General features: G+C 42.5%; 1 protein-coding gene across 3 annotated transcripts in view; it reads right to left on the bottom strand.

Annotated features, from left to right (window-relative positions):
* Window positions 1-26,358, bottom strand: part of ip6k1 (inositol hexakisphosphate kinase 1) — a 104,868-nt gene that overhangs the window by 21,078 nt on the left and 57,432 nt on the right. For all 3 annotated transcript variants that reach the window (XM_060910036.1, XM_060910035.1, XM_060910033.1), the window contains exons 2-3: window positions 15,455-15,893; window positions 5,075-5,279 (exon numbers count right to left, since the gene is read on the bottom strand). In XM_060910036.1, coding sequence (XP_060766019.1) covers window positions 5,075-5,279; window positions 15,455-15,698 — 449 coding nt within the window. In that variant the 5' untranslated portion in view covers window positions 15,699-15,893. The remainder of the gene's footprint in view (window positions 1-5,074; window positions 5,280-15,454; window positions 15,894-26,358) is intronic.

The following is a 26,358-nucleotide window of genomic DNA, read 5'->3' as shown; positions in this document are numbered from 1 at the left end:
CCACGTCAAAAAAACTTATGAATTACGCACAGCACTGATGAATCACGCACGACTCAAAATTTATGCGCGATTCATGCGTAAATCGTAAGTTTTGGCTGTGTGACTGGGCCTTAAAGAAGAGGTGAAGTAGGCAGATTTTTCAAGGAACTTCAGATCAGGGTTCATATAGTTAACAAAAGACTTAGACTAAACTAGCAGTGAAAAGTTGAAATTAAAATAAAACTGAAAAAAAAAACTACAATGAACAGTTCAACATCTAAATAGAACTGCAGGTAAAATCAGCTTCGCATTTTTTTGTTTCTCTTTCCCCCTCAAAACAGTAATGGACTAGTTTCAGAAGGTGGTAGTAATGTGACGCCGGCTGCCATAAAACTCCAAGGAAGATGATATTTACTGTGCTTAAGTATGCGGATAGGGATATACTCATGGGTGTCTCCCAAAGTATGCTTGATTTTGCGGATGCGTCAGTGCACAAGCTGTATGCACATGTGGTCGACTGCGGCACGTGATGAAATTTACATCACGCACAGTGCACAGACCGCATCTGCTGAAGTCTACCTGAAACAGACACCGCTGTACTGAACATATTGGTGTGCCATGGGCTCGTCACAATGCCATTTTGGAAACCTTATTTTCCAGTATCCTTTAAGAGGACACAAACGAGTGGATGAAATTCTTTGGAAGGGATAAAAATGCTTCATGATTACCTACACCCAATACACCAACAAATATTGAAAATCAATAGGGATCACCTTCCACAAGCAAGAATTCAAATTCAAAACAGTTCTGGGATATTTACAGCATTTTGGGATTTGGGTGTGCAGCTTTTCATACTGTATACCAATAAAGGTCTCTCTCTAGAACACAATAATATATTCTTACATGCTTGCCATTATAATGATTTATACATGGAAGTAAGTGTGTAGAATAGATTTATTTAAAGGATTAGATGACACTGGATGGATGGACGGACAGGGGGATAAAGTCCATGTCCAAATGTTTTTATAGCTTGCTGAATCCCAAATATCTAAAACTAACATTACTGGAAGGATTTTTGCATGAACGAACGAACGAACGATGTTCAAGACGATTCCCATTTTTTAATCAAGCTCAAAAGCACATTTAAAATATTCTTATGTACTATGATGAGTCTCAATGTCATGACGGGTATGACAACTGACAAGGCACCAAGGTCATTATATTACGTACCGTAATTACATTACTCAAATGTAATGCAAGTCACAAAGATGAAAAGCAAACCATTTATTTCCAATAATTTTAATGAAACAATAATTAGTGACACTTAAAACTATAAATAAAGCTTATACTGTAATCAGCAAAAGCAAATTCTCCATCAGAAAGACCTACGATAAAACATGGCAAGTATGGTTTCATCTATTTAGCTATAAATAGATGAAAACATACTTGCCGACACTTCTGTTCAACACGTTCAGTGTGATCACAAACTCTCACATATTTTCATTATTATATAAGCAATATTTTGGTGTTTGACGCCTACCGTATTTTCATCGATATAGTCTATAATGCAATATGAGTAACACTGTTTAGTAAACAGTCAACAGCTTGTATCCTATCTAGTTTCTATGGCTGTGCAATACCTGAAAAACTAAAACTACACACTAAAGCAAACCTAGTCAAGCCAATTATTTAAAAAAAAAAAAAAAAACTATTTGAGCACTTGTAAAACTAAAGTGAAAATTAAAAACAAACTGAAAGCCTAAATACAAGCCAATTTCAAAACTATAACAACTCTGCCTCAGATTGAGTTTGTAAGAACAAGTTAAAAACACATCCATCCATCCATTATCTATAACGCTCATCTTTCAGGGTCGCGATGGAAGCTGGAGCCAATCCCAGCAGACTTCAGGCGAGAGACAGGGTACACCCTGGGCAGGTCGCCAATCTATCTCAGGGCTAACACAGAGAGAGATGAACAACAATCCTTAATCTTTAAACTTAAGATTCATTTATTTAGAACCTCATTAGTATCTCTTATTGCCCATTCATATTTAATTCTATCCACTAGGGCTGTAACGATACACCCAACTCACGATTCGATTCGTATCATGATTTTTGACCCACGATTCGATACACCCATGATTTTTTTTAAATATGTTTTTTTAAAGTAGTAAATTTGACTTAACATTTACTTACTTACATTAACTATTTAATAACAAATAATTCAGACCACTGCAGAGAATGAGCAATATGTATGCAAAAATGAACAAATGTATATCCAAAGACTGTTTTATTTCTCAAAATAATACTGTTGAGCCGGAAGCTCTGGTTTTTTCGGTTCTGAAAAAGGCATTTTTCCAAATCGTATAAATCCGTTAAGATTTTTTTTTGGGGGGGGGGGGGGTATAGGGGTGGCTCTCTCACTGTCTCACTCTCATAGGGCCAATGATTTTCTGTGATCGCGGGTTAACAGTTGGAAATTACAGAATCTTTATAGTGAAACATTGCTCGCGTGTCAAAGTGTAACTGCCGCAGAAGGCTTCTGCGTAACTGCCGCTAACACCCAAGCAGACATGCCTTCAGTGTTGCCAGATACTGCTGACGTTTTCCACCCCAAAATATGTTCAAAACCCGCCAAAAAGCACCTAAAACCGCCCAATCTGGCAACACTGCATGCCTTTCCGGTCAAGGCAGCTTTGTCGGTGATTGTGATTGGCTTGTGGCACACCTAGCCAGCCAATGAGCTGCTTGTTTACAGATTCGCTCCCTGCGTCGCAACCAGAATGGCGACCGCTTAAAAGAAACGAATGCTCTGGTGGCCAAGGACGCCATATGGTTGCCAGTGGCGAGTGTGGACGTTGCGTGACTCGCAGAAGATTGTCGCAGGTCGGCGAAAAAACGACTTAATAGTAGATAAAAAAAAAATAAAAAAGTAATTTAAGTAAGTTTAAAATGTAATTTAAATAAAAAGTATTCATAAATTGAAGTTTTGAAGCACCTCTGTTTTTGGGCTGAGGAGAAGCTTGAAAGGGTCTACCGCGATTCTGCCTTCTTGTATCTCGACACGGATCGTGGCTCTGCGTATCGCGATTTCGATTTCGATACGCATATTGTTACAGCCCTACTATCCACAGTCACTGGATATGAGCAATTGCACGCTCTGATTGGCTACTCTACTTCCAGGATATCAGCTCATATACTGTGAGAAGAGAAAAACAAAATGGCGGAGAACATCAAGTCAGATACATCACTTTATCAAGTATTTAAAAGAAACTGAAATAACGAAAATATAGTCCGTCCCCCCCCCAAAAAAAATCTCCTGTTCCACATTCCAGCCCAGTCGGTGGCAGTAATGCACCTTTAAGTTGGTTTGCCAACCACCAAAAAAAAAACCTAAAGAAGAAGAAAATGGCAAGCCATGTTACTGAACCAACCAAGGACGAAATAAAAACTCTACTCAAAAACAAAACCCAAAAAGAATCCACCGCAAAAAAAAAGCAGCAATAAAATATGGAATGAAAGTATTTGACGGTAAGAACATCTTTATTTTTCCAAGAGATATTATTAATCGCATTTTTCACAAACTGCTACTGTCATTTCACCAGTTTGTTTACATTCTAAGTGGAAATGATTGACAGACGTTTTGCACAAACTTATTTATCAAATTTGCAAAGAATAAAAAATGCTCCGGTTCTCAAAATCCAGGTGAATGTGCATAGAATAAAACAGTTATTCCACTCAATCTCATCGTAAATGCCAACTTGGTGCTCCACGGCTTGTCGGCCATCAGCTCATGCAGGACTCCATTTCATGAAATAATTGTTAAATATTTACATATTGCATATTTAGCGCTGGGCGGCACGGTGGTGTAGTGGTTAGCGCTGTCGCCTCACAGCAAGAAGGTCCTGGGTTCGAGCCCCGTGGCCGGCGAGGGCCTTTCTGTGTGGAGTTTGCATGTTCTCCCCATGTCCGCGTGGGTTTCCTCCGGGTGCTCCGGTTTCCCCCACAGTCCAAAGACATGCAGGTTAGGTTAACTGGTGACTCTAAATTGAGCGTAGGTGTGAATGTGAGTGTGAATGGTTGTCTGTGTCTCTGTGTCAGCCCTGTGATGACCTGGCGACTTGTCCAGGGTGTACCCCGCCTTTCGCCCGTAGTCAGCTGGGATAGGCTCCAGCTTGCCTGCGACCCTGTAGAAGGATAAAGCGGCTAGAGATAATGAGATGAGATGAGAGGAGATATTTAGCGCTCAGAACTCTTTTGCTAGGAGCACTTTATAAGTATTTTTGCTGTTTGTTTGATTCTGCATGCCTTTGGACTGTAGGAGGAAACCCATGGGGAGAACATACAAACCCCACACAGAAAAGTTCCAGTCAGCCGTGAGGGTCGAACCCAGAAGCTTTTGCTGTGAGGTGACTGTGCTAACTATTTATATATTATTTAACAACAACAAAAAAAGCCCACCCACTGCCTCCTTGTGATCTTCCTTGCTTCAAATAAGCAACATTTTTCATCCTCCATGATCTGTGCCAGTTGATTGCAGTGCATCCTTACTGCTAATATTTGCTGTCTGTAGCAGTACTAAATTACAAAATCACATTAATACTCAAATGCATTTCAATAGTAATATTTTTAAATTATTAATATTTTAATGCAGTTTATTTTTACAGCCATCATTGCTGATTGACAGCTGAGTGTTTTGGATAATTAAGGGGGAACATAATTTGGTTTTCTGTTACACTAATTTCTTCACTTGATCCATAATCACAAAATAACTGCCTAAGGCAATTCGACTGCGTAAAACAAGAGCTCGTGTCAGAATAATAGAACCACTCAACATCAGCAGTACAAAGTAATCAATCAATTATTATAATTAGCAGTGACTGCATACAGAGTTTGTTTCTTATTTTACAAGTGCCTGCTCTATGCATGTTCACAGGCTATTTTGATTTCCAGTACATTCGAACGATACTGCTCTGCCCTGCTTCACCTGCACTAAACAACAGAAGTGTAATAAAAATATCACACCACAACAACGATGACATGGTGTCGACATTCAGCCCACGTTCGGTTTCCTAGTGACAATACAAAGGCTTACTTGTCACTGCTGTCACTTTCCTGGGCCGCTCTTTCCTCTTTATGGTCACTACTGGAACGATGCAGGCTGCGGCGCGAGTGTTTCCGCCGTGGTTGGTCCCTCTCAGGCAGCTCTTCGTGGTCCAGGCCTTCGCTCTCCCCGTAAGGGTACGCCACTAGGTTAATGTAGCCGTCCATATCGCCCTCAAAACACACCAGGACCACACCTGCATGAAAGATTCAATAAACATTAAATTCTAAAAACATAATACCAAAGACTTTGAAAGCATTAAAATTAGTGCTGTCAAAAATGTCGCGTTATTAACGCGTTAACTTGACTCAATTTTAACGGCGATAATTTTATCGCGAGATTAATGCTCTGTGACATGATGTAGGTTTTTCATAAGCTTTTGAAACTGCCAGGAACTTGGAACAGAGACTTTGCTTAGAAAAACGATAGCAGCTAGACTGTAATGCCACGCCCCGCACAGCCAGAGTCCTCTGCCCTCCCCCGAAGAGCCACAGTGCTCGGCTTAGGTTTCGTTTTCCCATCAGCGGCTCCAGCCCCACTTTGCAGTGGCTGTGACAAGACGTGTTATGCTCTGCAATAAAAAAAAAAAAATTGGTACAACCAGTGTTCGAACTAGGCCGATATTTTCAGGGGGGTCCCTTTTTTTCCCTTGGGGGGGGGGTGTGCTTGCGCTTGTCTCAGAGCGCGGATCTCCATCGCGCGCTCACTTCGGATATGCAAATGCTTCCCGTTACACACGATTGCTATGTCAATAAACATCATTTTGCCAATATTTTAGAGACCCCCCCAACATTTCCCAAATCATGTTTTCAAGGGATCTCATGTCTGTTTCAGGGGATCTCGGATCCCCCGAGTACCCCCGTAGTTCGAACGGTGAGCAAGCCCATTCACTTTTTTATGCTGATAAGAGAATTACATGGTTTTTCATGTGACAAAAATGTGCAATTAAATTGCGATTAATCACGGGTTCACTATGACAGTCGCGACATTAATCGCTATTAAATATTTTAAATCGCTTGACAGCACTAATTAAAATATTATATATATAAAATAATCCCATCCCCGCCTTTCAAAGCCACGCCTCAAATACATGAACGCGCACTGCCTGATTACTGCTGGAGGACAAATCCATGAGAGAGAATGAGCATCATAATGAATGTAAACAATGAACATGGCTATTTATTAGTACTCCCAGCTGTTGACTAGCTCACTAGTTTAGCAATATGCCTGCCTGCCGAGCCTCCAGTCACGTCCAATAAACGCATGGGCGGAGTAGGTACGCAAGCCATGCAATCGTTTCATTTGGACCAAATGAAATGACTGGAAGGGCTTTTTATGGCTTTGTGATCGCCAGAGATGACAGATTTCTTTATTTTTACTGTCAGAGTATTTGATTTATTTTTGGGATGTGAAGAGAATTTCAAGAAACAGAACACAACGTTCTCGAACAATATTGCCTACCCTGCCTTAAAATACCCAACAAACCTTATGGCTTTCAGAAAGAAAAACTACGCTGGGAGAATGTCAGCGTGACTGATTACATTGTAAAGCTGTTTGTGTCAGCAGGCATAAAGGAGAGAAGCCTGGGTGTGAAGTGCAATAGGGAGAGAGTGAGAAAGAACAGAAGGTGCTATGAGGGAACAGCACCATGCATCATCCAGCTGACTCGATGGCCTTTTTAGCTCGGTGATCCCTCCTTGGTGACGTTATCTGAGTTACTGGAGCTAATGAATGAAGACAGCGCTGATGTCAGAGCTGAGTAGCCTATACTAGGGACAGTGCGTGAGAAACATTAGCGACTGCATCTGTTTATGAGCCAGCGAAATAAAGCTCCCATAGCACTGTGCTAATACGGGAAGGGTTCAGTTTAATGGGGATAAAGGATTTAATGCTGGCTTGTTTCTCAGAAGCCATAAAAAAGAGACACCAAGTCCCTGGCACTGTTTTTTTTTTCAAATGCAACGAATAATAAAACTAAACTTCACACATGTAGCCCACCAGTCATCTGGTTTATTTTAAGCACTATGGGGATAAAAGATCCAAGCCTTTCCACATTACAAAAACAAATCCAAAAGATAGATGTGACGCGTGGTTTAAATTCTTGCTTTGAAGCAGGGAATAATTTTGGCATTTTCATCACCATCTCTTGTGGATGCTTTTAGCAATATAGGTTAGTGCACAATCTGCTTCTACAACCCCGATTCCAAAAAAGTTGGGACAAAGTACAAACTGTAAATAAAAACGGAATGCAATGATGTGGAAGTTTCAAGATTCCATATTTTATTCAGAATAGAACATAGATGACATATCAAATGTTTACACTGAGAAAATGTATCATTTAAAGAGAAAAATTAGGTGATTTTAAATTTCATGACAACAACACATCTCAAAAAAGTTGGGACAAGGCCATGTTTACCACTGTGAGACATCCCCTTTTCTCTTTACAACAGTCTGTAAGCATCTGGGGACTGAGGAGACAAGTTGCTCAAGTTTAGGGATAGGAATGTTAACCCATTCTTGTCTAATGTAGGATTCTAGTTGCTCAACTGTCTTAGGTCTTTTTTGTCGTATCTTCCGTTTTATGATGCGCCAAATGTTTTCTATGGGTGAAAGATCTGGACTGCAGGCTGGCCAGTTCAGTACCCGGACCCTTCTTCTACGCAGCCATGATGCTGTAATTGATGCAGTATGTGGTTTGGCATTGTCATGTTGGAAAATGCAAGGTCTTCCCTGAAAGAGACGTCGTCTGGATGGGAGCATATGTTGCTCTAGAACCTGGATATACCTTTCAGCATTGATGGTGTCTTTCCAGATGTGTAAGCTGCCCATGCCACACGCACTAATGCAACCCCATACCATCAGAGATGCAGGCTTCTGAACTGAGCGCTGATAACAACTCGGGTCGTCCTTCTCCTCTTTAGTCCGAATGACATGGCGTCCCTGATTTCCATAAAGAACTTCAAATTTTGATTCGTCTGACCACAGAACAGTTTTCCACTTTGCCACAGTCCATTGTAAATGAGCCTTGGCCCAGAGAAGACGTCTGCGCTTCTGGATCATGTTTAGATACGGCTTCTTCTTTGAACTATAGAGTTTTAGCTGGCAACGGCGGATGGCACGGTGAATTGTGTTCACAGATGATGTTCTCTGGAAATATTCCTGAGCCCATTTTGTAATTTCCAATACAGAAGCATGCCTGTATGTGATGCAGTGCCGTCTAAGGGCCCGAAGATCACGGGCACCCAGTATGGTTTTCCGGCCTTGACCCTTACGCACAGAGATTCTTCCAGATTCTCTGAATCTTTTGATGATATTATGCACTGTAGATGATATGTTCAAACTCTTTGCAATTTTACACTGTCGAACTCCTTTCTGATATTACTCCACTATTTGTCGGTGCAGAATTAGGGGGATTGGTGATCCTCTTCCCATCTTTACTTCTGAGAGCCGCTGCCACTCCAAGATGCTCTTTTTATACCCAGTCATGTTAATGACCTATTGCCAATTGACCTAATGAATCTGGTCCTCCAGCTGTTCCTTTTTTGGACCTTTAACTTTTCCAGCCTCTTATTGCCCCTGTCCCAACTTTTTTGAGATGTGTTGCTGTCAAGAAATTTCAAATGAGCCAATATTTGGCATGAAATTTCAAAATGTCTCATTTTCGACATTTGATATGTTGTCTATGTTCTATTCTGAATACAAGATCAGTTTTTGAGATTTGTAAATTATTGCATTCCGTTTTTATTTACAATTTGTACTTTGTCCCAACTTTTTTGGAATCGGGGTTGTATATACAGTGGCTAGAAACGGTCATAAATAGGCCCAAATATCTGAAGAACGATTCCCTCCCCCTTTGGCCACATTTCCATAGCATCATTGATACTGAATCAAATAAACAGCAACAAATACCCAAACATAAAACTGACTACATGTTTGGATGCATTTTAATCAAGACCAGCAGCACCCAAACTAAATCGAACACACCGAAACCTACCCACTTCCAAATCACAATAAAGCTCAAGCGGATGTCATTAAAAAACAAGAGACCATCTTTCACAAAGGCGATTTTAAGCTACAAAGCTTTTTACCTTCAACAGAGTGTGTGCAGACTTCTTATAGGGGCGTAATGACACAAAGATTAGGATTAAAAAAAAAAGACTATGATCAAAAGCAGAAGAAATCATGACTCTCAGACTAGCTGTAGCACAGGAGAAACATTTCAGCCATTGTTTGCACCACTGCTCTCGCTTCTCTAACCACAACCTCTGTTCATCTATTTATAGCTCTTTACACCATTTTACACATACCTCTAAAGTTTGCGGGCGATTCTTCTAAGCGTGCCATCATGCATAAACAATGTTGTGCCTGTAGCCCCCCACCCCCAGAGCTGGCCCTATTTTTAAATCGGCTGTGTGGCCACCCGTGGCAAGAGACAAATTCTCACGAATGGAAAAAAGCATGAGCCTTACTCAAGCACAGACTAAAATAGGTGCCAGGAGTACAAGACGTATTTATTTATGAGGAAGGCATACTGTGTATCTCACACTGTAATGTCAAGGTGGTGGGGAGACACAAGCCGGGTGCTCAACGAGCTTTGAGCAATGTCACATACGCTTGCGTGTTAAGGACAAACTACTGGCCCAGATGAGGAAGTTTACAAATCCAGGTGCAGGAGGTAATGGCCTGAATTTATTTTGAACACAAACAGAGATAACCTCTTCTATTATCAGGCTGAAGAAGCGAGTTTGAAATGAAATCAAACACGAGGCACTTTTGGAAATACCTGCTCACAGTTGGAAGGACCTGCTTTCTTGTGTCCCCACACTGAAGGAACCAAGGACGATCATAGTTCTTAGAATGGCATTTTGAGAGACTTGTTTTAGCTCCTATTTCAGAGTAGGTACTCTCCCAGCACAAGAGCGACCATTAGTGAAGTGTATGGTAATTGATCCGAACACAAGTCTACACTGATTGGTCAAACACATGAGTCAATGCAGAAGTGGTAAGCAATGCAGAACCACTTCAGTATTCCTACTGGTGGTGTGAGTGCGAACAGAAAATGTAGTTCTTGGGGGAGCTCCTCAGGGGGTAGGTCCTCTTTTCCACCAAAAGTAGTTCAAAAGCTGGTTCAGAGCCGGTGCCGAAACTTGAACAAATAATTTGCGTTTCGCAACCAAAGAACCAGGTCTCAGCCAGGAAAACTGGTTCGAGATGAGCACCAACACTTTGTTGGTCTAGAGGGGTGTTCACACGGCACATATTTGCATTGATGCTGCACCGATGTATTTTGTTGCGATATATCTTACACCGGTGTAAATTTTGTGGAGCGTTCACACATCACAAACCTGCTTACTAGAGAGAAGTATGTTAGCACCGGTGCAGCCCCACTTGCATTCACATGGCAGTTTTTGTGACCGTGCTATACGCTACTAATAATGCGGAAATGAAATATGCGCATGTGTGAAAATGTACTTCCTTTTCCCGGTTGTCATGGCATCACCAAGCGCCGGGAAAACAACGTGGATGAAGACACCAGTGTTGCCAGATACTGCTGACGTTTTCCAGCCCAAAATATGTTAAAATCCGCCAAAATGCACTTAAAACCGCCCAATCTGGCAACACTGGAAGACACGCAGTTGTTGTTGTTGTTGTTGATATTCGCCATTTTGGAAGCGCAAAATACCAGGATGCAAATTATGCAATGCCCGTATGTAATCAACTCTCCTCACGCGTAGCGAGTCTATCCCTGTAGCGTTCAGACGTCCCATTTTATATCGGTGCTGCCCCGCAAACTAGCATTTACTCCGGAGTAAATTTCTTAAACCACCTCCCGAGCAGGGTTAGATTTGCACCGGTTTAAGCAGCTTTCAGGGGCTACACCGGTATAACTTTGTACCGTGTGAACGCTCTACCGGGGCAGCTACACCGGAGTAAAAGTTGCCGTGTGAACACCCCTTAGAAACAAAACTGATTATGTCAGCGACTAGAGGTGGGATTATCATGACCAACTAAAAATTTGTGACCACCATTTTAAAAAACGAAAAAGCTAGGCTGCATCCAAAACTCCATTGGATACTGCTTGTACAGTGATCTTGATGTAAATGTAGCAAGTCATATTCAGTACATGAAAATTCCAGTTTACAGCCAGAGCTCACGTCATTGGTGAGTGCATCCCAATGGTGCAACACGGTGATTTCAAAGTCATGAATTTCGCATATAATGCTGTTTTCTTGACATGTCAGAACTTTGGGAAATACAAGTTCCTTCTCAAATATATACATAGTACAGAAGCTAAAATAAATAAGTTATTATAATACAATTATCACTAAGTGTAATAAAAAAATTATAATTCTAAAGTGTATTAACGTAAAGTTAAAATATTTCAGAGCCTATGCAAGTGAGGCGACAGATGTTGCTGCTGGAATCTATATCATTTTCCGAGTCGATCAAGTGAAAATACTTTTTTTTCAGAAGTTGTTCTTAGACGCAGCACAAATCTGCTGCCAGCCCCCTGTGCAATGTAGACCGTGACGACAAGGACGTACTAGTCTATGGAAGTTGTCATAACTTCATACTATAGTGTACACTAGGGTGGGGAGCAGCATGCGGTACACAGTGTAATCTAGGCCAGTCTGCAGTGTGTAGTACACCAGTATGGAGCTTTGGACACAGCCCTAGTATAGAGGTCTAGTCTGCCTCATCCAAAGAAGGAGGAAAAATCAGACCTTCTTTATGCATGTGAAATTGGAAGGCGGTCAAAAAAAAAAAAGCCACCATTACTGTTATTGTGATTGGCACTAGTGTTGCTAGGAAAGTGGAGATATATTCCAGGCTACGTATAAAACCGCAAACTACCATACTAAATAATATGCCAGGTCCTTTTACATAGCATGCTTTACTGACGCACTGTTTATGATGGCAGCATGCAATGTTTCCCCACAGGTCTGAAACATACTTGTGGTGGTAGCCATCAGAAAGCGTTGGCATTACCAACCGGCACAAAAACGGTCATGTGATTTTGGATCAGAATGGAATCTGCTCTGGTCACGCTGTTCAGCGAATCGTACGTGTTCTCTATCGGTGACGACCAGAAAAACGAACTCGTGCAATTTCTGGTAATTAAAGCAAAAACGTAGCCTCGATTAATTTGGCACCGACGCAGAAACAGAATGATCAAGTGTACACAGACCATTCATGTCCTTTTAATAGGCTAGAAAAAAGCGCTACTGCAAAGCTGAATGCGCTGACTGAACTCAATGTTGTCATGATAACACTGAAAATAATACACCGTGATCAAGGTTGTCTGCAGTATGAAAGTTCTCTGTTCATGTGTTCAGCTGTTTGGCCAATCAGTCCATTATAACACAGCTCCTTTTAGCAATCGTCATTACGTTCATAATTATTTATCTATCTATCTATCGATCACGGAACACTCATTCTTCGTATTCATTTGCTAAAATGGGTCAACAAATATACCGTATTTTCTGGACTATAGAGCGCACCTGTATATAAGCCGCATCTGCTCTATTTAAAAAAAAAATTAAAAAAAAAGATATACAAGCCGCACCGGGCTATAAGCCGCAGATATCTATGGTGAAAAATTAGATATTTACTGCATGTACAGAACGATTTTGTACTGTAAATGTACATGTATGTACCTGAACAGATTCTTTCCGAACAGTGCCTTTTAACACGGCAGCAGCTTTGCTGATTAAAACGGAACAGAACCAAGAGAAAATAACCGGTATTTATTTACCTTCATTTCTCCTGTGTTTGAAACCACAAGTCACTTTAATCATCTTTGCTGGATTTGAAAATAATTACCAGTTAGTAATTTGTCGTGCGTGTTCTATCTGCTAAAGATCTGCTAATTCTTCTTTGCATTGATTTTTCGTCTATCTTATTTTTGATTCTACTTCCGGTTAGAGCGCCCCTAGCGGTGGAAGAAAAATCCACAGAATAGCCGCACCTTTGTGTAAGCCGCATGGTTCAAAACCTAGGAAAAAAGTAGCGGCTTATAGTCCAGAAAATACGGTACTTTGGCAGCTGTTAATATACCTCGGCAGGGTGCCCGGGTACACGCGCTAGGAATGACGTGGCTCTTGAAGCAGTTAACTGCCAACAGGAATTGGTCAATCTTAAAATATTATGGTCCTATTGGCCATGTAGTTCTCTACACATGTTCAACACTGCATGGAGTGAGCACATACAGCAAGTATGCAGCCATTTAACATTTTCGTCTTCAAGGGACTTACTTTTAATGCTTTTATTAGATATAATGATGCACCGCATTAAGCTGTCACAAGGATGACACTACACATGGACATCTTTGGGAAAACACAAGGTTACGTAAGCTCTGGAAAAGTCTGGTAGTTAACTCGGATGAATTTCACTCATGTTAGAACAATCAGTCACCATATGCTGCTTTGTCTCAGACGCTGTGATGCTGAATGTCAAAACATCTCCATGCAGTGCACCTGGCCCTTGTGCTCTGTTTGCTGTGGTTGCTAAAGCAGAGCAGCATCAGCCTTAACAAATCATAATGAAGATCAGGATTAATGGCTGCCTCTTCCTCTGCGTTTACTGCGACAAAACTGCCCTTCCCTTGATCCCATCTGCCTCTTGAACATCCTGTTTAAGAGGAAGCTCTTTGTACCCTGCAGACTGGCTGTATGGGAGTACAGTGGTGCTTGAAAGTTTGTGAATCCTTTAGAATTTTCTATATATTTCTGCATAAATATGACCTAAAACATCAGATTTTCACACAAGTCCTAAAAGTAGATAAAACAAATGAAACAAAAATATTATACTTGCTCATTTATTTATTGAGGAAAACGATCCAATATTACATAATCTGTGAGTGGCAAAAGTATGTGAACCTCTAGGATTAGCAGTTCATTTGAAGGTGAAATTAGAGTCAGGTGTTTTCAATCAATGGGATGACAATCAGGTGTGAGTGGGCACCCTGTTTTATTTAAAGAACAGGGATCTATCAAAGTCTGAGCTTCACAACACGTTTGTGGAAGTGTATCATGGCACAAACAAAGGAGATTTTTGAGGACCTCAGAAAAAGCGTTGTTGATGCTCATCAGGCTGGAAAAGGTTACAAAACCATCTCTAAAGAGTTTGGACTCCACCGATCCACAGTCAGACAGATTGTGTACAAATGGAGGAAATTCAAGACCATTGTTCCCTTCCCCAGGAGTGGTCGACCAACAAAGATCACTCCAAGAGCAAGGTGTGTAATAGTCGGCGAGGTCACAAAGGACCCCAGGGTAACTTAAGCAACTGAAGGCCTCTCTCACATTGGCTAATGTTAATGTTCATGAGTCCACCATCAGGAGAACACTGAACAACAAATGGTGTGCATGGCAGGGTTGCAAGGAGAAAGCCACTGCTCTCCAAAAAGAACATTGCTGCTCATCTGCAGTTTGCTAAAGAGCACGTGGACAAGCCAGAAGGCTATTGGAAAAATGTTTTGTGGACGATTAAGACCAAAATAGAACTTTTTGGTTTAAATGAGAAGCATTATGTTTGGAGAAAGGAAAACACTGCATTCCAGCATAAGAACCTTATCCCATCTGTGAAACATGGTGGTGGTAGTATCATGGTTTGGGCCTGTTTTGCTGCACCTGGGCCAGGACGGCTTGCCATCATTGATGGAACAATGAATTCTGAATTATACCAGCAATTCTAAAGGAAAATGTCAGGACATTTGTCCATGAACCGAATCTCAAGAGAAGGTGGGTCATGCAGCAAGACAACGACTCTAAGCACACAAGTCGTTCTACCAAAGAATGGTTAAAGAAGAATAAAGTTAATGTTTTGGAATGGCCAAGTCAAAGTCCTGACCTTAATCCAATCGAAATGTTGTGGAAGGACCTGAAGCGAGCAGTTCATGTGAGGAAACCCACCAACATCCCAGAGTTGAAGCTGTTCTGTACGGAGGAATGGGCTAAAATTCCTCCAAGCCGGTGTGCAGCACTGATCAACAGTTACCAGAAACATTTAGTTGCAGTTATTGCTGCACAAGGGGGTCACACCAGATGCTGAAAGCAAAGGTTCACATACTTTTGCCACTCACAGATACGTGATATTGGATCATTTTCCTCAATAAATAAATGATTAAGTATAATATTTTTGTCTCATTTGTTTAACTGGGTTCTCTTTATCTACCTTTAGGACTTGTGTGAAAATCTGATGTTTTCGGTCATATTTATGCAGAAATATAGAAAATTCTAAAGGGTTCACAAACTTTCAAGCACTACCGTATATGAGTCACAAGGTTGTGGCAAATTTATACCGAATTTTAACTTGGTTGGATGCAGAAACAAAAAAATGACAAAAATCATCGTAAATCTAAAATATTACCTTTATATTCTGGTGTGAACTCTTTCATCTCAGGTAGTAGAGACTCATAAAAGCGCTGCTCACGGCTGATGAGTGGCTTGCAGACGGTGTGGTCATCGTAGCGCATCATGCTGGTATGGCCGCCCACCTGGTGGACAAAGGGTTCAAGTGGCACCCCAACACCACGCACGCCATGTCCATGCCCCTGACCCTTATCCGATGCATTGTGGTGTTTGCCCGTCTCCATGGTCTGCTGGACGCACATGGCGCTGACCGGCCACGTAGCACTGGGGGCATGGGCTCGGGTGCGCAAGCTGGGCGAGCGTGGGGCACCCGGGGGCGGCGGCTGGGAGCGCACGCTGCCGCCAGGAGGGGGAGGAGCCAGCCCGCCGGCCACGGCCGCCAGCCAAATGATCCTAGTGTCGCCGAAAGCGTTGGGGTGCGCCCTTACTGCTGCATCCTACGGAGTGAGGGCCTGAGAGTTAGTTCATATTAAAAAAAAATAAATAAAAATTTATAAACACAGGTTTTTTAAACTGTTCACAAAACATCACCACAAACATGCACACAAAACACACTGTCCAAGAACCAACAAACAGCCAAATACACAAAAGGCTCATAGAAACAAACTGTATACGCGTGTCAAGTCGCTGGCTATCTAGCAGACAGCATACAGCAGGCCACTCAGCCCAGAACCCTCATTACATTAAGCTACTCATCAAAAACACAGGCCGTCCATCAACCCAGATGCCGGACATCAAAGCGTCCCAGCATCGCTCCGGATCCAATCAGGACAAGCCTTTTAATCAGACTGAAAATGTAATCCTTCCCAGTCGCGTGATCTACACATGCAACTTTCATCAATGGTTATAAAAAGAACTGGAGACACTATATATGAGTACTCGGTGTGTGTGTGTGTGTGTGTGGGGGGGGGGGGGGGGGGGAGTCTTGGCACAAAAGTTTCAGCATGACAGTGGAACATGTGGCAATGACGATGTGCACAAGACTGTATGCTATATGAAGTTACCACAAACTTCATGTCATGGCTGCGCAATCACCCACCACTAATAAAAGGTTGTGTCTGGTATCCTTAAAAATAAATGAATTAATGAATAAATAAATATAGGTCGGCAGATCTGACCTCAGTTCACACTTGCACAACACTAGCGGTTAATTGCTAGGACCCATCACACCGTACATGAAATGTCCATTTAAGCCTGTGTGTCAGTTTTTCATGGCCCCAGCAGTAACGGGGACAAGTTGGTCTTTCACACCGGCTCCTCGATTCCATACGACATTCATTCCACCACGGACACAACTCTGCGTTCCTCCCGAAGACAGTGCTCCATGTGCACATTTTACTCGGATCAGATTCCAAGCCCATACTTTTAACAGTGGCAGATATGAAGAACACAGATTCAAAAGGTAGCGATGTTATTTTTTCCTGTAAACTCGTTAACTCAGGACACCGACTGAACGAATGAAAGACGGATGACTATAATGACTTGAATAAACAGGAGTTATGGATTTACACTCAAGGTTCTGTGAGAAAGGTTAATGTGTAAAGGATGTCATGATGACAAAATAACTATTCCAGAAATACACTGAAGAAAAACACAAATGGGCGGCACGGTGGTGTAGTGGTTAGCGCTGTCGCCTCACAGCAAGAAGGTCCTGGGTTCGAGCCCCGGGGCCGGCGAGGGCCTTTCTGTGTGGAGTTTGCATGTTCTCCCCGTGTCCGCGTGGGTTTCCTCCGGGTGCTCCGGTTTCCCCCACAGTCCAAAGACATGCAGGTTAGGTTAACTGGTGACTCTAAATTGACCGTAGGTGTGAATGTGAGTGTGAATGGTTGTCTGTGTCTATGTGTCAGCCCTGTGATGACCTGGCGACTTGTCCAGGGTGTACCCCGCCTTTCGCCCGTAGTCAGCTGGGATAGGCTCCAGCTTGCCTGCGACCCTGTAGAAGGATAAAGCGGCTAGAGATGATGAGATGAGATGAGAAAACACAAATGACCTTGATAACCACCGCCATCCGTCGCTAAGAAAATTTCTTTCAACATGACCGATCACTGCATATCTAGGCAATTAGTCCACATTCATGAGAGGCTCAAAAGACTAGATTTATTGCATCCTATGCAAACACCAGACATGAATGCCATACGAGTAAACATATCCATGTTCCCACGGTTCCAACCAGTGGTTACGTTAGACTTTTTCATTGTCCGTCATTTTGACGGACAGGGTCGTAAAAATTCCGTCATTGTCCATTATTATCTGTCATTTTATTTTAACTTTTAAATGACAATGTATATAGGCTATAAATGCTATATATTTAACAACTTGTGTTTTCATGGACTCGTTTTCATTTAAAAATTAATTCACAGAACAAGCTTGGATTATTTAATCATTTATTTATGTATTTATGATGCAAAAAGATGAACAGAGATTCTGACGTTCGGTCACTTGTGAACCCATTTTCCCTCCGCTAAAAACATTGCGGCTGTTGTGCCTTAACGGGCATATGAACAATGTTATTTTACAACGTAGCAAGACAATTGCAGTTAAAATATGAACAGTCCACTACAACGATTTAAGTGACAATCTAATCTGACCTGTTTGCGTGAGCTCAAACCTTCCTTCTGGCCCGCATGGATTTAAATTGGGAGCTCGCTTGTGCATAATCAAAGTCGTCAATGGAGACTGCTGCCGAGGCAATTGTCATTAAATTTTGCGTCTTTGCCCCGGACAGACGACTTCTCATTGACGTTTTAATTTTATTCTGAAGGCTGAACCCGTGCTCTGCTGCGACACTGGAGACTGGAATAACCAGCGCCACTTCAGCCAAAGTTCTGAAGTCGGGAAACATTTCTCCCAGGGAAGTGATCAGAAGCCGGCAAGAGCCTCTGAAAGTTGGATTTCCCGACCCTGCTAGTACTCTCTTCATAGGGAGGAAATCCTGCAGCATGCGGTCTTTCTGCACCAGTGGTGCAGCTGCACCCGGCGTCTCGGCTCGGCGGAGCCTGGAACCTGACACGGAAGGTCTTAAATAAAACGAAGTTATGTTTAAATGTTAGTTTGTCTACCCGTGCTCTCATTAAAATGACAGTTTAGCAGATATTCGAGCAGTGATGTTCCTAAGCTTCCTAGGGAAGAATACAATAAATCGACATTTGTTTCATTTTAAAAACAAGAAAACAACTAGCCTAAATGAGCACTATTGTACAGGCAGGGAAACGACACAAACAACCCAATGCATCTCTTTTTTTAATAGCAAAAATGACATGTCTTCTGCAGAGAAGGGAAACATTAATACATCTTGGTTAGAAAAGTCCTAGCGCGGTCAGGAGCGCGATGGGGGGGGACAGCCTTGCGCAGTGGCTACAATGTGAGTAGCCTGTGCACTGAACATCAAGACTGCCGCAACGTCGGCTCAGATTGAAAGTGACGGCAGTGAAGACTATGTATACTGTATGTAAGAAAACTCTGCCACAACTTGCCAATAATTTCAATTGTGTGTTTCATTATGTTTTATTATTGTTATTATTAAGCTAGGGGCGGCACGGTGGTGTAGTGGTTAGCGCTGTCGCCTCACAGCAAGAAGGTCCTGGGTTCGAGCCCCGGGGCTGGCGAGGGCCTTTCTGTGTGGAGTTTGCATGTTCTCCCCGTGTCCGCGTGGGTTTCCTCCGGGTGCTCCGGTTTCCCCCACAGTCCAAAGACATGCAGGTTAGGTTAACTGGTGACTCTAAATTGACCGTAGGTGTGAATGTGAGTGTGAATGGTTGTCTGTGTCTATGTGTCAGCCCTGTGATGACCTGGCGACTTGTCCGGGGTGTACCCCGCCTTTCGCCCGTAGTCAGCTGGGATAGGCTCCAGCTTGCCTGCGACCCTGTAGAAGGATAAAGCGGCTAGAGATAATGAGATGAGAATGAGATTATTAAGCTATTATTGTTATTGGTAATGGTAACGGTAAACATCCGTCAAAATGACCGACGGCCTTCAGATTTTTCCGTCATAGCTAAAAAAAATCCGTCAATGACGGACAATTGTCGGTTAACGCGACCTATGGTTCCAACAAGCAGGCTTAGAGTGTGTAGGACTTCAATTACAATCATATACTGCTTCCTGGGTGTCAAGTTTATTTGTATCGCGCTTTTAACAATAAACATTGTCGCAAAGCAGCTTTACAGAATTTGAACGACTTAAAACATGAGCTAATTTTATCCCTAATCTATCCCCGATGAGCAAGCCTGTGGCGACGGTGGCAAGGAAAAACTCCCTCAGACGACATGAGGAAGAAACCTCGAAAGGAACCAGACTCAAAAGGGAACCCATCCTCATCCGGGCAACAACAGACAACATGACTAACATTAACGGTCCTAACATAAAGTCAGCTTCGTTGATGCTATAAATATCCTGTATATATGTGAGAGAGAGAGAGAGAGAGAGAGAGAGAGAGAGAGAGAGAGAGAGAGAGAGAGAGCGCACTTGTTCTAAAAACTCTTCCAAAACATCCAAAAGGAATTTTTGATAGGAAATTTGTTGGAAACGATAGAGGTGCGAGTCAGTCTCTCAGCAATGCACAGTTTGTTAAACTGTAGCTGACAGAGTGTGAAGCAACGTGAGATACTTTAAATTTCTAACAAATCTGACTGGATGTTTAAAGAAACTGCTGCAGATACAGCATCATGGAGAGTGGGTGCTCCAAATGCTTTCCATCCAACCACCATGCAGTAAAACCAGGGAAGGAGGTGAGGCGAGGCGAGGCAGCTGTGGGTTTCACAAATTGATGCGACAAATTTAAAAAAAAAAAAAAAAGCAGAAAGTCTGGTTAGGAAAAAGGTGCGTCTATGGGTTTGTGAAATTGGTTTGGTTTTTAAATCCGACACTGAGCATAAAAAACAGCCCTACAGCCGGTCTGTCTTTCTTTATATTTTATTTCATTGCCATTCACGTGAACATTAAAATACTTTGGATTTTATTAATCAGAACTACAGTGCTAATAAACTGAATACCCGTCAGTTCTGCAGTGGATGAGGAAAAGTGGCTGCACGTTTACCAGACAAGTCCCAACTAACCCCAGCATTCTAAAGTTGCCAGTTATTGGTAGCAACATTTTTGCCTTACTCGACATGAAGTGGAGGGCTTGTTAAATACGGTCAAAGTAAATCAAGGGCTACCCAGCCTTTAAAGCTCTTAAAGGAGAGACAGCAAATCAAGACGAGCCGGGAGGAGGCTGTAGATTAAACCTAATGCGATGTAAAAAGCAGGGGACGTATCCTAATTTATACAAAGAGCTATGCCAAGTTGAGCTGACGTTACTCATGATTCATAACATTAAACCCGAGATATTTATCACAAATCGTTTTCAGATAACAGTGAACTGTTTTACAATAAAATAACATTGTTAGCCAAGCTAGGGAGCTTGCATGCTAGTCACCACTTTCTCTGCGATGTATTTCACCAGGTTTATCTTGCCATCATGGTTGGAAACTGCCTGGGACCTTACATCAAAGTTGAGATTTCTCTTCGCACAACTCAAAATCAAGTCTTCTCCATGTTCCTGGGTCCAGGAACCAGTCGTTTTTAAAATAAAAGTGAGCAAAAGACCGCTAGCTAACCTGACATCAAAGAAAATCATGCGCCGATATTCCGCATGCAAGTATAGACCCTTTTCAGTCATGTGACCTTCGTAAACGCGACCACCATTTTGGACATGTAGTGGACTTCAGCTCGAATCAGTTTGAATTAAAGGAAGGCGACAAACTTAAAACATAAAAGAAAAAGGAGCGAGATGCAGAAAACACCTTCACTATCCAGCGACGTAGGGCATTTACAGGGCGAGCAGAGGGAGAGGTATTTGCAAAAATTGAGGTTAGCAGGCTTAGAGAACGATGTTTACCTGCTTCCACCAGGATTGTTCACTGACGTACGCTCCAGCTTGCTCCCCCTCAAATTAAGCAGCGCGCTCCGGAACCTCGGCCGGAGCACTCTGGGAGCAAGCCGGAGCGCGCTGCTTAATTTGAGGGGGAGCAAGCCGGAGCGCGCTCCGGAACCTCGGCCGGAGCACTCCGGGAGCAAGCCAGAGCGTGCTGCTTAATTTGAGGGGGAGCAAGCCGGAGCGCGCTCCGGAACCTCGGCCGGAGCACTCCGGGAGCAAGCCAGAGCGCGCTGCTTAATTTGAGGGGGAGCAAGCCGGAGCGCACTCCGGAACCTCGGCTGGAGCACTCCGGGAGCAAGCCAGAGCGCGCTGCTTAATTTGAGGGGGAGCAAGCCGGAGCACGCTCCAGAACCTCGGACGTTGTCTCCGGCAGCTATTTATACTGGATCCGGTGTAAATAGCTGCCGGATCATAATTACAGTAAACTAGTAAATACAGTAAAGGAAAAACTTGAGACTGAAAGGTTTTAGCAGTCATCCAAATGACTGAACGTAAACATTGCTACAGTAACATACTAGCTACTATGTTGTTGACATTAGCTAGTCAACAATAGCTACTACAGAAGAACAAAGAGGTTACAATGGGTTATTTTAACCTATTTGGTTACACACTCGCCGCCACAGAATGTTAACAGCAATGTAATGCCTTTTCTGGCTAATTTTATTCGTCTTATCTCCAACAAAGTGGTCACTACACAAGCGTTGGTATGCCGAGGGCTGCCAATCTTTCCTGTTAATGGCCGCTATCCATCTTCTCCGTCGGGATCCGATAAAATGATAAACCTTGCCTTGTTTGTTGATGGTTACTACATCCAGGTGCACAACAATATAGTGGCATGATGGAAGTCTTGCTGAAAGTAAAAACTTTCTTTGCTGCCGTTCCTCAATGTTGGCTGCGGTAAACTACTGGTAGTACATGTCCAAAATGGCGGCCGCGTTTGTCGTGACGTCACGTGAAAAGGGTCCATAGGCTCATGTGTCAAGGGAATGCACTCAAATCTGTTGTGGTTTGTTGGAAAATGTCTCACTTTGGTAAAACTTTCCATGACTCCACCAAACCCGACTGGACATGTCAAACCCAAAAAACTCCATCTGATGCACACTGACCTAAAAGTTGGTGTTGGTTGGAGTTTATCTGGGCGATGTCCAGACGCCTTAAGATTGGGCTGCGAACCATGGAGAACACTGGGTACTGATTTACATTGTGGTTGCTCACTATACGCTTTACCACATCACCCATATTGTCTTCATTTGTAACGAGTTTCACCTTCGAAGGGGAAAACAAACTTAACTAATTAACAGTAAACCTTGGGTGTAGATCATGCGTGCCGGATTCCAGCAGCTTAGCTTCCTACCTCATTCAGCCCATTTGTCGGAACAAATCTCTTCAGATTTCATTAGTCTATTAACTGATAAACATGATCGCCATTCTACACCGAATCAATAAGTAGCCTTTTCTCCCCCCGCCCGTTCCATTTAAGCCAATATTTAAAAAAAAAAAAAACCACAACGCATACCCACACCAACTCTATTCCACAGAATGAAAGTTACAAAACCAGCAACACAGCCCCACACCCACAAACACAGCAAACCAAGTCAAGGTCATACAGCACAACACAATCTAATTGGCAAAGTGCTGGAATTAGATTGAACAGAAGAGCTGTAACAAGAGAAAGGTGACTTTAACTCTAATCAAAATTCCCAGCATGGTTAAACCATTACTACCAGAAGGAAAAGCAGTTTATCGACTGATTTAATCAGGGTTAGCGTTTCAAAAACAAACAGACAATGTATCCCTCCATTAAATCCTACTATATTCCAACATGAAACACCTGTGGACAAAATAAATTCATTAAATTTATTCGCCAACACACCTCACTGATCCAGCTAAAAACTGGTTGCTAATGTAAAGGAATAACAATGTATGGGGAGTTAGTTAGCTGGCTTTAAAAAAAAAAAAAAAAACACAACATGATTATCCTCTTCTAGTAAAAGCCTGATTTGCAACCTTATTTCCTCTTGATGTATTTATTGCCAGTGTTATTTTTGGCAAGAGCATTACATGACAGCTTTGTGGTGGTATTTTTGTTTCCACATACCAGTGTGTTGCTGATTTTAAAATGATCCTCAGTCATCCGTGCACACTAACAAGTCCAACCTTGTAAAAACCATTCTAGAGTTTAAAACAGATTATGTCTTGGCCCAAAGGTGTAGAGCAGGAGGTGGTGGGATTGGGAACTTGGAGCGCTAGTTAATAGTTGTACTTACAGCATTGAGGCGTGTTACGCCCAGACGTAACCTCGACTTGTCCTCAGCTACTCAATTTGTCCAGCCATGAATTACCAAAATGATCACAGAAACAAAAGACCAAAGTACACTATACAGCCAAAGTATGTGGCCACCTGACAAATCGCCTCCATGTGTGTTTGTTGAACATCCCGTTCCAGATTCAGTCCCCTTTTTGCTGTTTTGATCACCTCTACTCTTCTGGGAAGGCTTTCCACTAGATTTTAGAGCTTGGCTGTGGGGATTCAGATTTTGCGAGGTTGAGTGGGCAGCAATGTCGGGTGAGGAGGTCCGGCACGTTTTTGACATTCCTGGTCATTCCAAAGGTGTTCACCGGGGTTCAAGTCAGGGCTGTGGTGCAGGTCGTTCAAGTTCTTCCACTCCAACCTTGATAAAACATGTCTTTGTGCAAAGGGGTATCGTCAGACTGGAACAGGTTTGGGCCTCTTTGCTCCAGGAAAAGGAAACAGTAATGGCCTCTGCATGCTCTTGCGACAAGGCTTTGGCAGATAGCTTTTCGCAGACGGTTGTAATTTATCGTTGAGCGGGGAGTAATAGGCGTGCGCGATGTTATTCACCGCTACAACGCAAGGGGGCGCGAAGTCGCGAAATCACTAGGAGTAGTTGGTGGGTGTGGTTAGTGGAGTGTTTATCCTCCGGTTACTTATAATGACTAGAACTGGAGTCGTATAGATGTACGTACTTCCTCACTTCCTCGATCAACCGCTCTTCGTGCTGCTCCATCTTCGCTCGTGTTTTTAAAAATGGCGGTCATGAAAACAAAACAAACCGGGAAAGTAGGGAAGCGGAAGTGCGTGTACAGCAGATGTAGAGTGGACCAATCAGAGCCCTCGTCTGCGAGGCTTCTGCGGTGGTCACAATTTTTGGGAGGTGCGCGCAGAGCGTCTGCGAAGGTGGGGGGGCTACGCAGACGCTATCTGCGACACCGTCTGCGAGGACTGCGTTGTCAGCATAAATTGGCCTTTTACAATTTTATTACAAAGACATTCTAGACAATTCTGTGCTTCCACCCTTGTGGCAACCACATATGGATGGGTGTCCACAAACTTTTAGCCATAGTGTAACTTGACCTGTTATGAAACAGGAAAATCTTTTGATAATATCCAGAGCGTCATCAAGGTGCCACTGTTCAGCCCATAAAAACCTCCTCTGCTCCTGATGTGCTGTATCATGGCTGACCCTGTGCTCGGACCCCAGTTTCCAAACAAGCTTGGATACGTGAAGAAAGGAATTCCACACTACTGGGTTCTGTAACTAATCACTGGTATATAAACAGTTCTGTGCCGTCAGATTATTTGTTTAATTTTGAAAGTGTTCCCAAAAGAGAAAAGAGAGTTGTCCAGCCAGCTGAGCACACCCTGAAACAATGGTTGCATAGCAGGTTTGTTTTTTTTTTTAAATTCATTTTATTGCATTTGTCATAACAGCGACCTTGATTTGCCTGTATCGTGAGAGCTGATAAGTGTACACTACCATTCAAAAGTTTGGGGTCACCCAAACAATTTTGTGTTTTCCATGAAAAGTCACACTTTTATTTACCACCATAAGTTGTAAAATGAATAGAAAATATAGTCGAGACATTTTTCTGGGCATTTTGAGCATTTAATCGACCCCACAAATGTGATGCTCCAGAAACTCAATCTGCTCAAAGGAAGGTCAGTTTTATAGCTTCTCTAAAGAGCTCAACTGTTTTCAGCTGTGCTAACATGATTGTACAAGGGTTTTCTAATCATCCATTAGCCTTCTGAGGCAATGAGCAAACACATTGTACCATTAGAACACTGGAGTGAGAGTTGCTGGAAATGGGCCTCTATACACCTATGGAGATATTGCACCAAAAACCAGACATTTGCAGCTAGAATAGTCATTTACCACATTAGCAATGTATAGAGTGTATTTCTGATTAGTTTAAAATGATCTTCATTGAAAAGAACAGTGCTTTTCTTTCAAAAATAAGGACATTTCAAAGTGACCCCAAACTTTTGAACGGTAGTGTATGCCAACCATGACAAATTACCTGAAGAACCTGCTCAATGGTAAAATTCCGGAGAGCATTAATAGAAGCTACATCTTCGACCAATTACTTTATATCCTCAAATGGCTTTCGATTCAGTTCCATTTCCTCCTTACTAAATGTTCGACTCCAAGAACCGTATTTCCAGGCTCTTCGGGAATGCCCTTGAAGGTTCAACTGATTGGAGTGCAAACTTCGGGCAGTCCTTCCTCCACTGTCCTCAGTTACTATTACAAAAATAAATAAATAAATAAATCTTGACCTCTGAGCCAAGCCATGGTGCCTCTATTAACACAAGGCTTTCCAATCCTGGTCTTGGAGTACCACTAGTTTAATATTTTTCCTTACTTGAGCACACCTGGTCCAACCAATCAGATACTTAATAAACCCTTCCCAAAGCTTGGTCCACAACAAGTGTGAATTTGGGTTAAAATGCATTTTTCATTTCCATCCATACAAAAACAGTGTTTTCCACTACCTCTCTCTCAGGTTGATAGACGTGAAAATGCCATTTTCACCTTGTGATGTGGATAAGCTTTTGGAAAATGCCAATATATGATCATCACATATCAATTGATGTCAAGGCCATGTCACATGTCAGACACCCAGTGTTCATTCCCAACATGCCATTTTCCATACAAAAACATACAATTGAAAACATTTGTGTG

The sequence above is a fragment of the Neoarius graeffei genome, chromosome 26 (genome assembly GCF_027579695.1).
Source record: "Neoarius graeffei isolate fNeoGra1 chromosome 26, fNeoGra1.pri, whole genome shotgun sequence".
In the NCBI taxonomy this organism is placed as follows: domain Eukaryota; kingdom Metazoa; phylum Chordata; class Actinopteri; order Siluriformes; family Ariidae; genus Neoarius; species Neoarius graeffei.
This window is presented reverse-complemented; position numbering and strand designations above follow the sequence as displayed.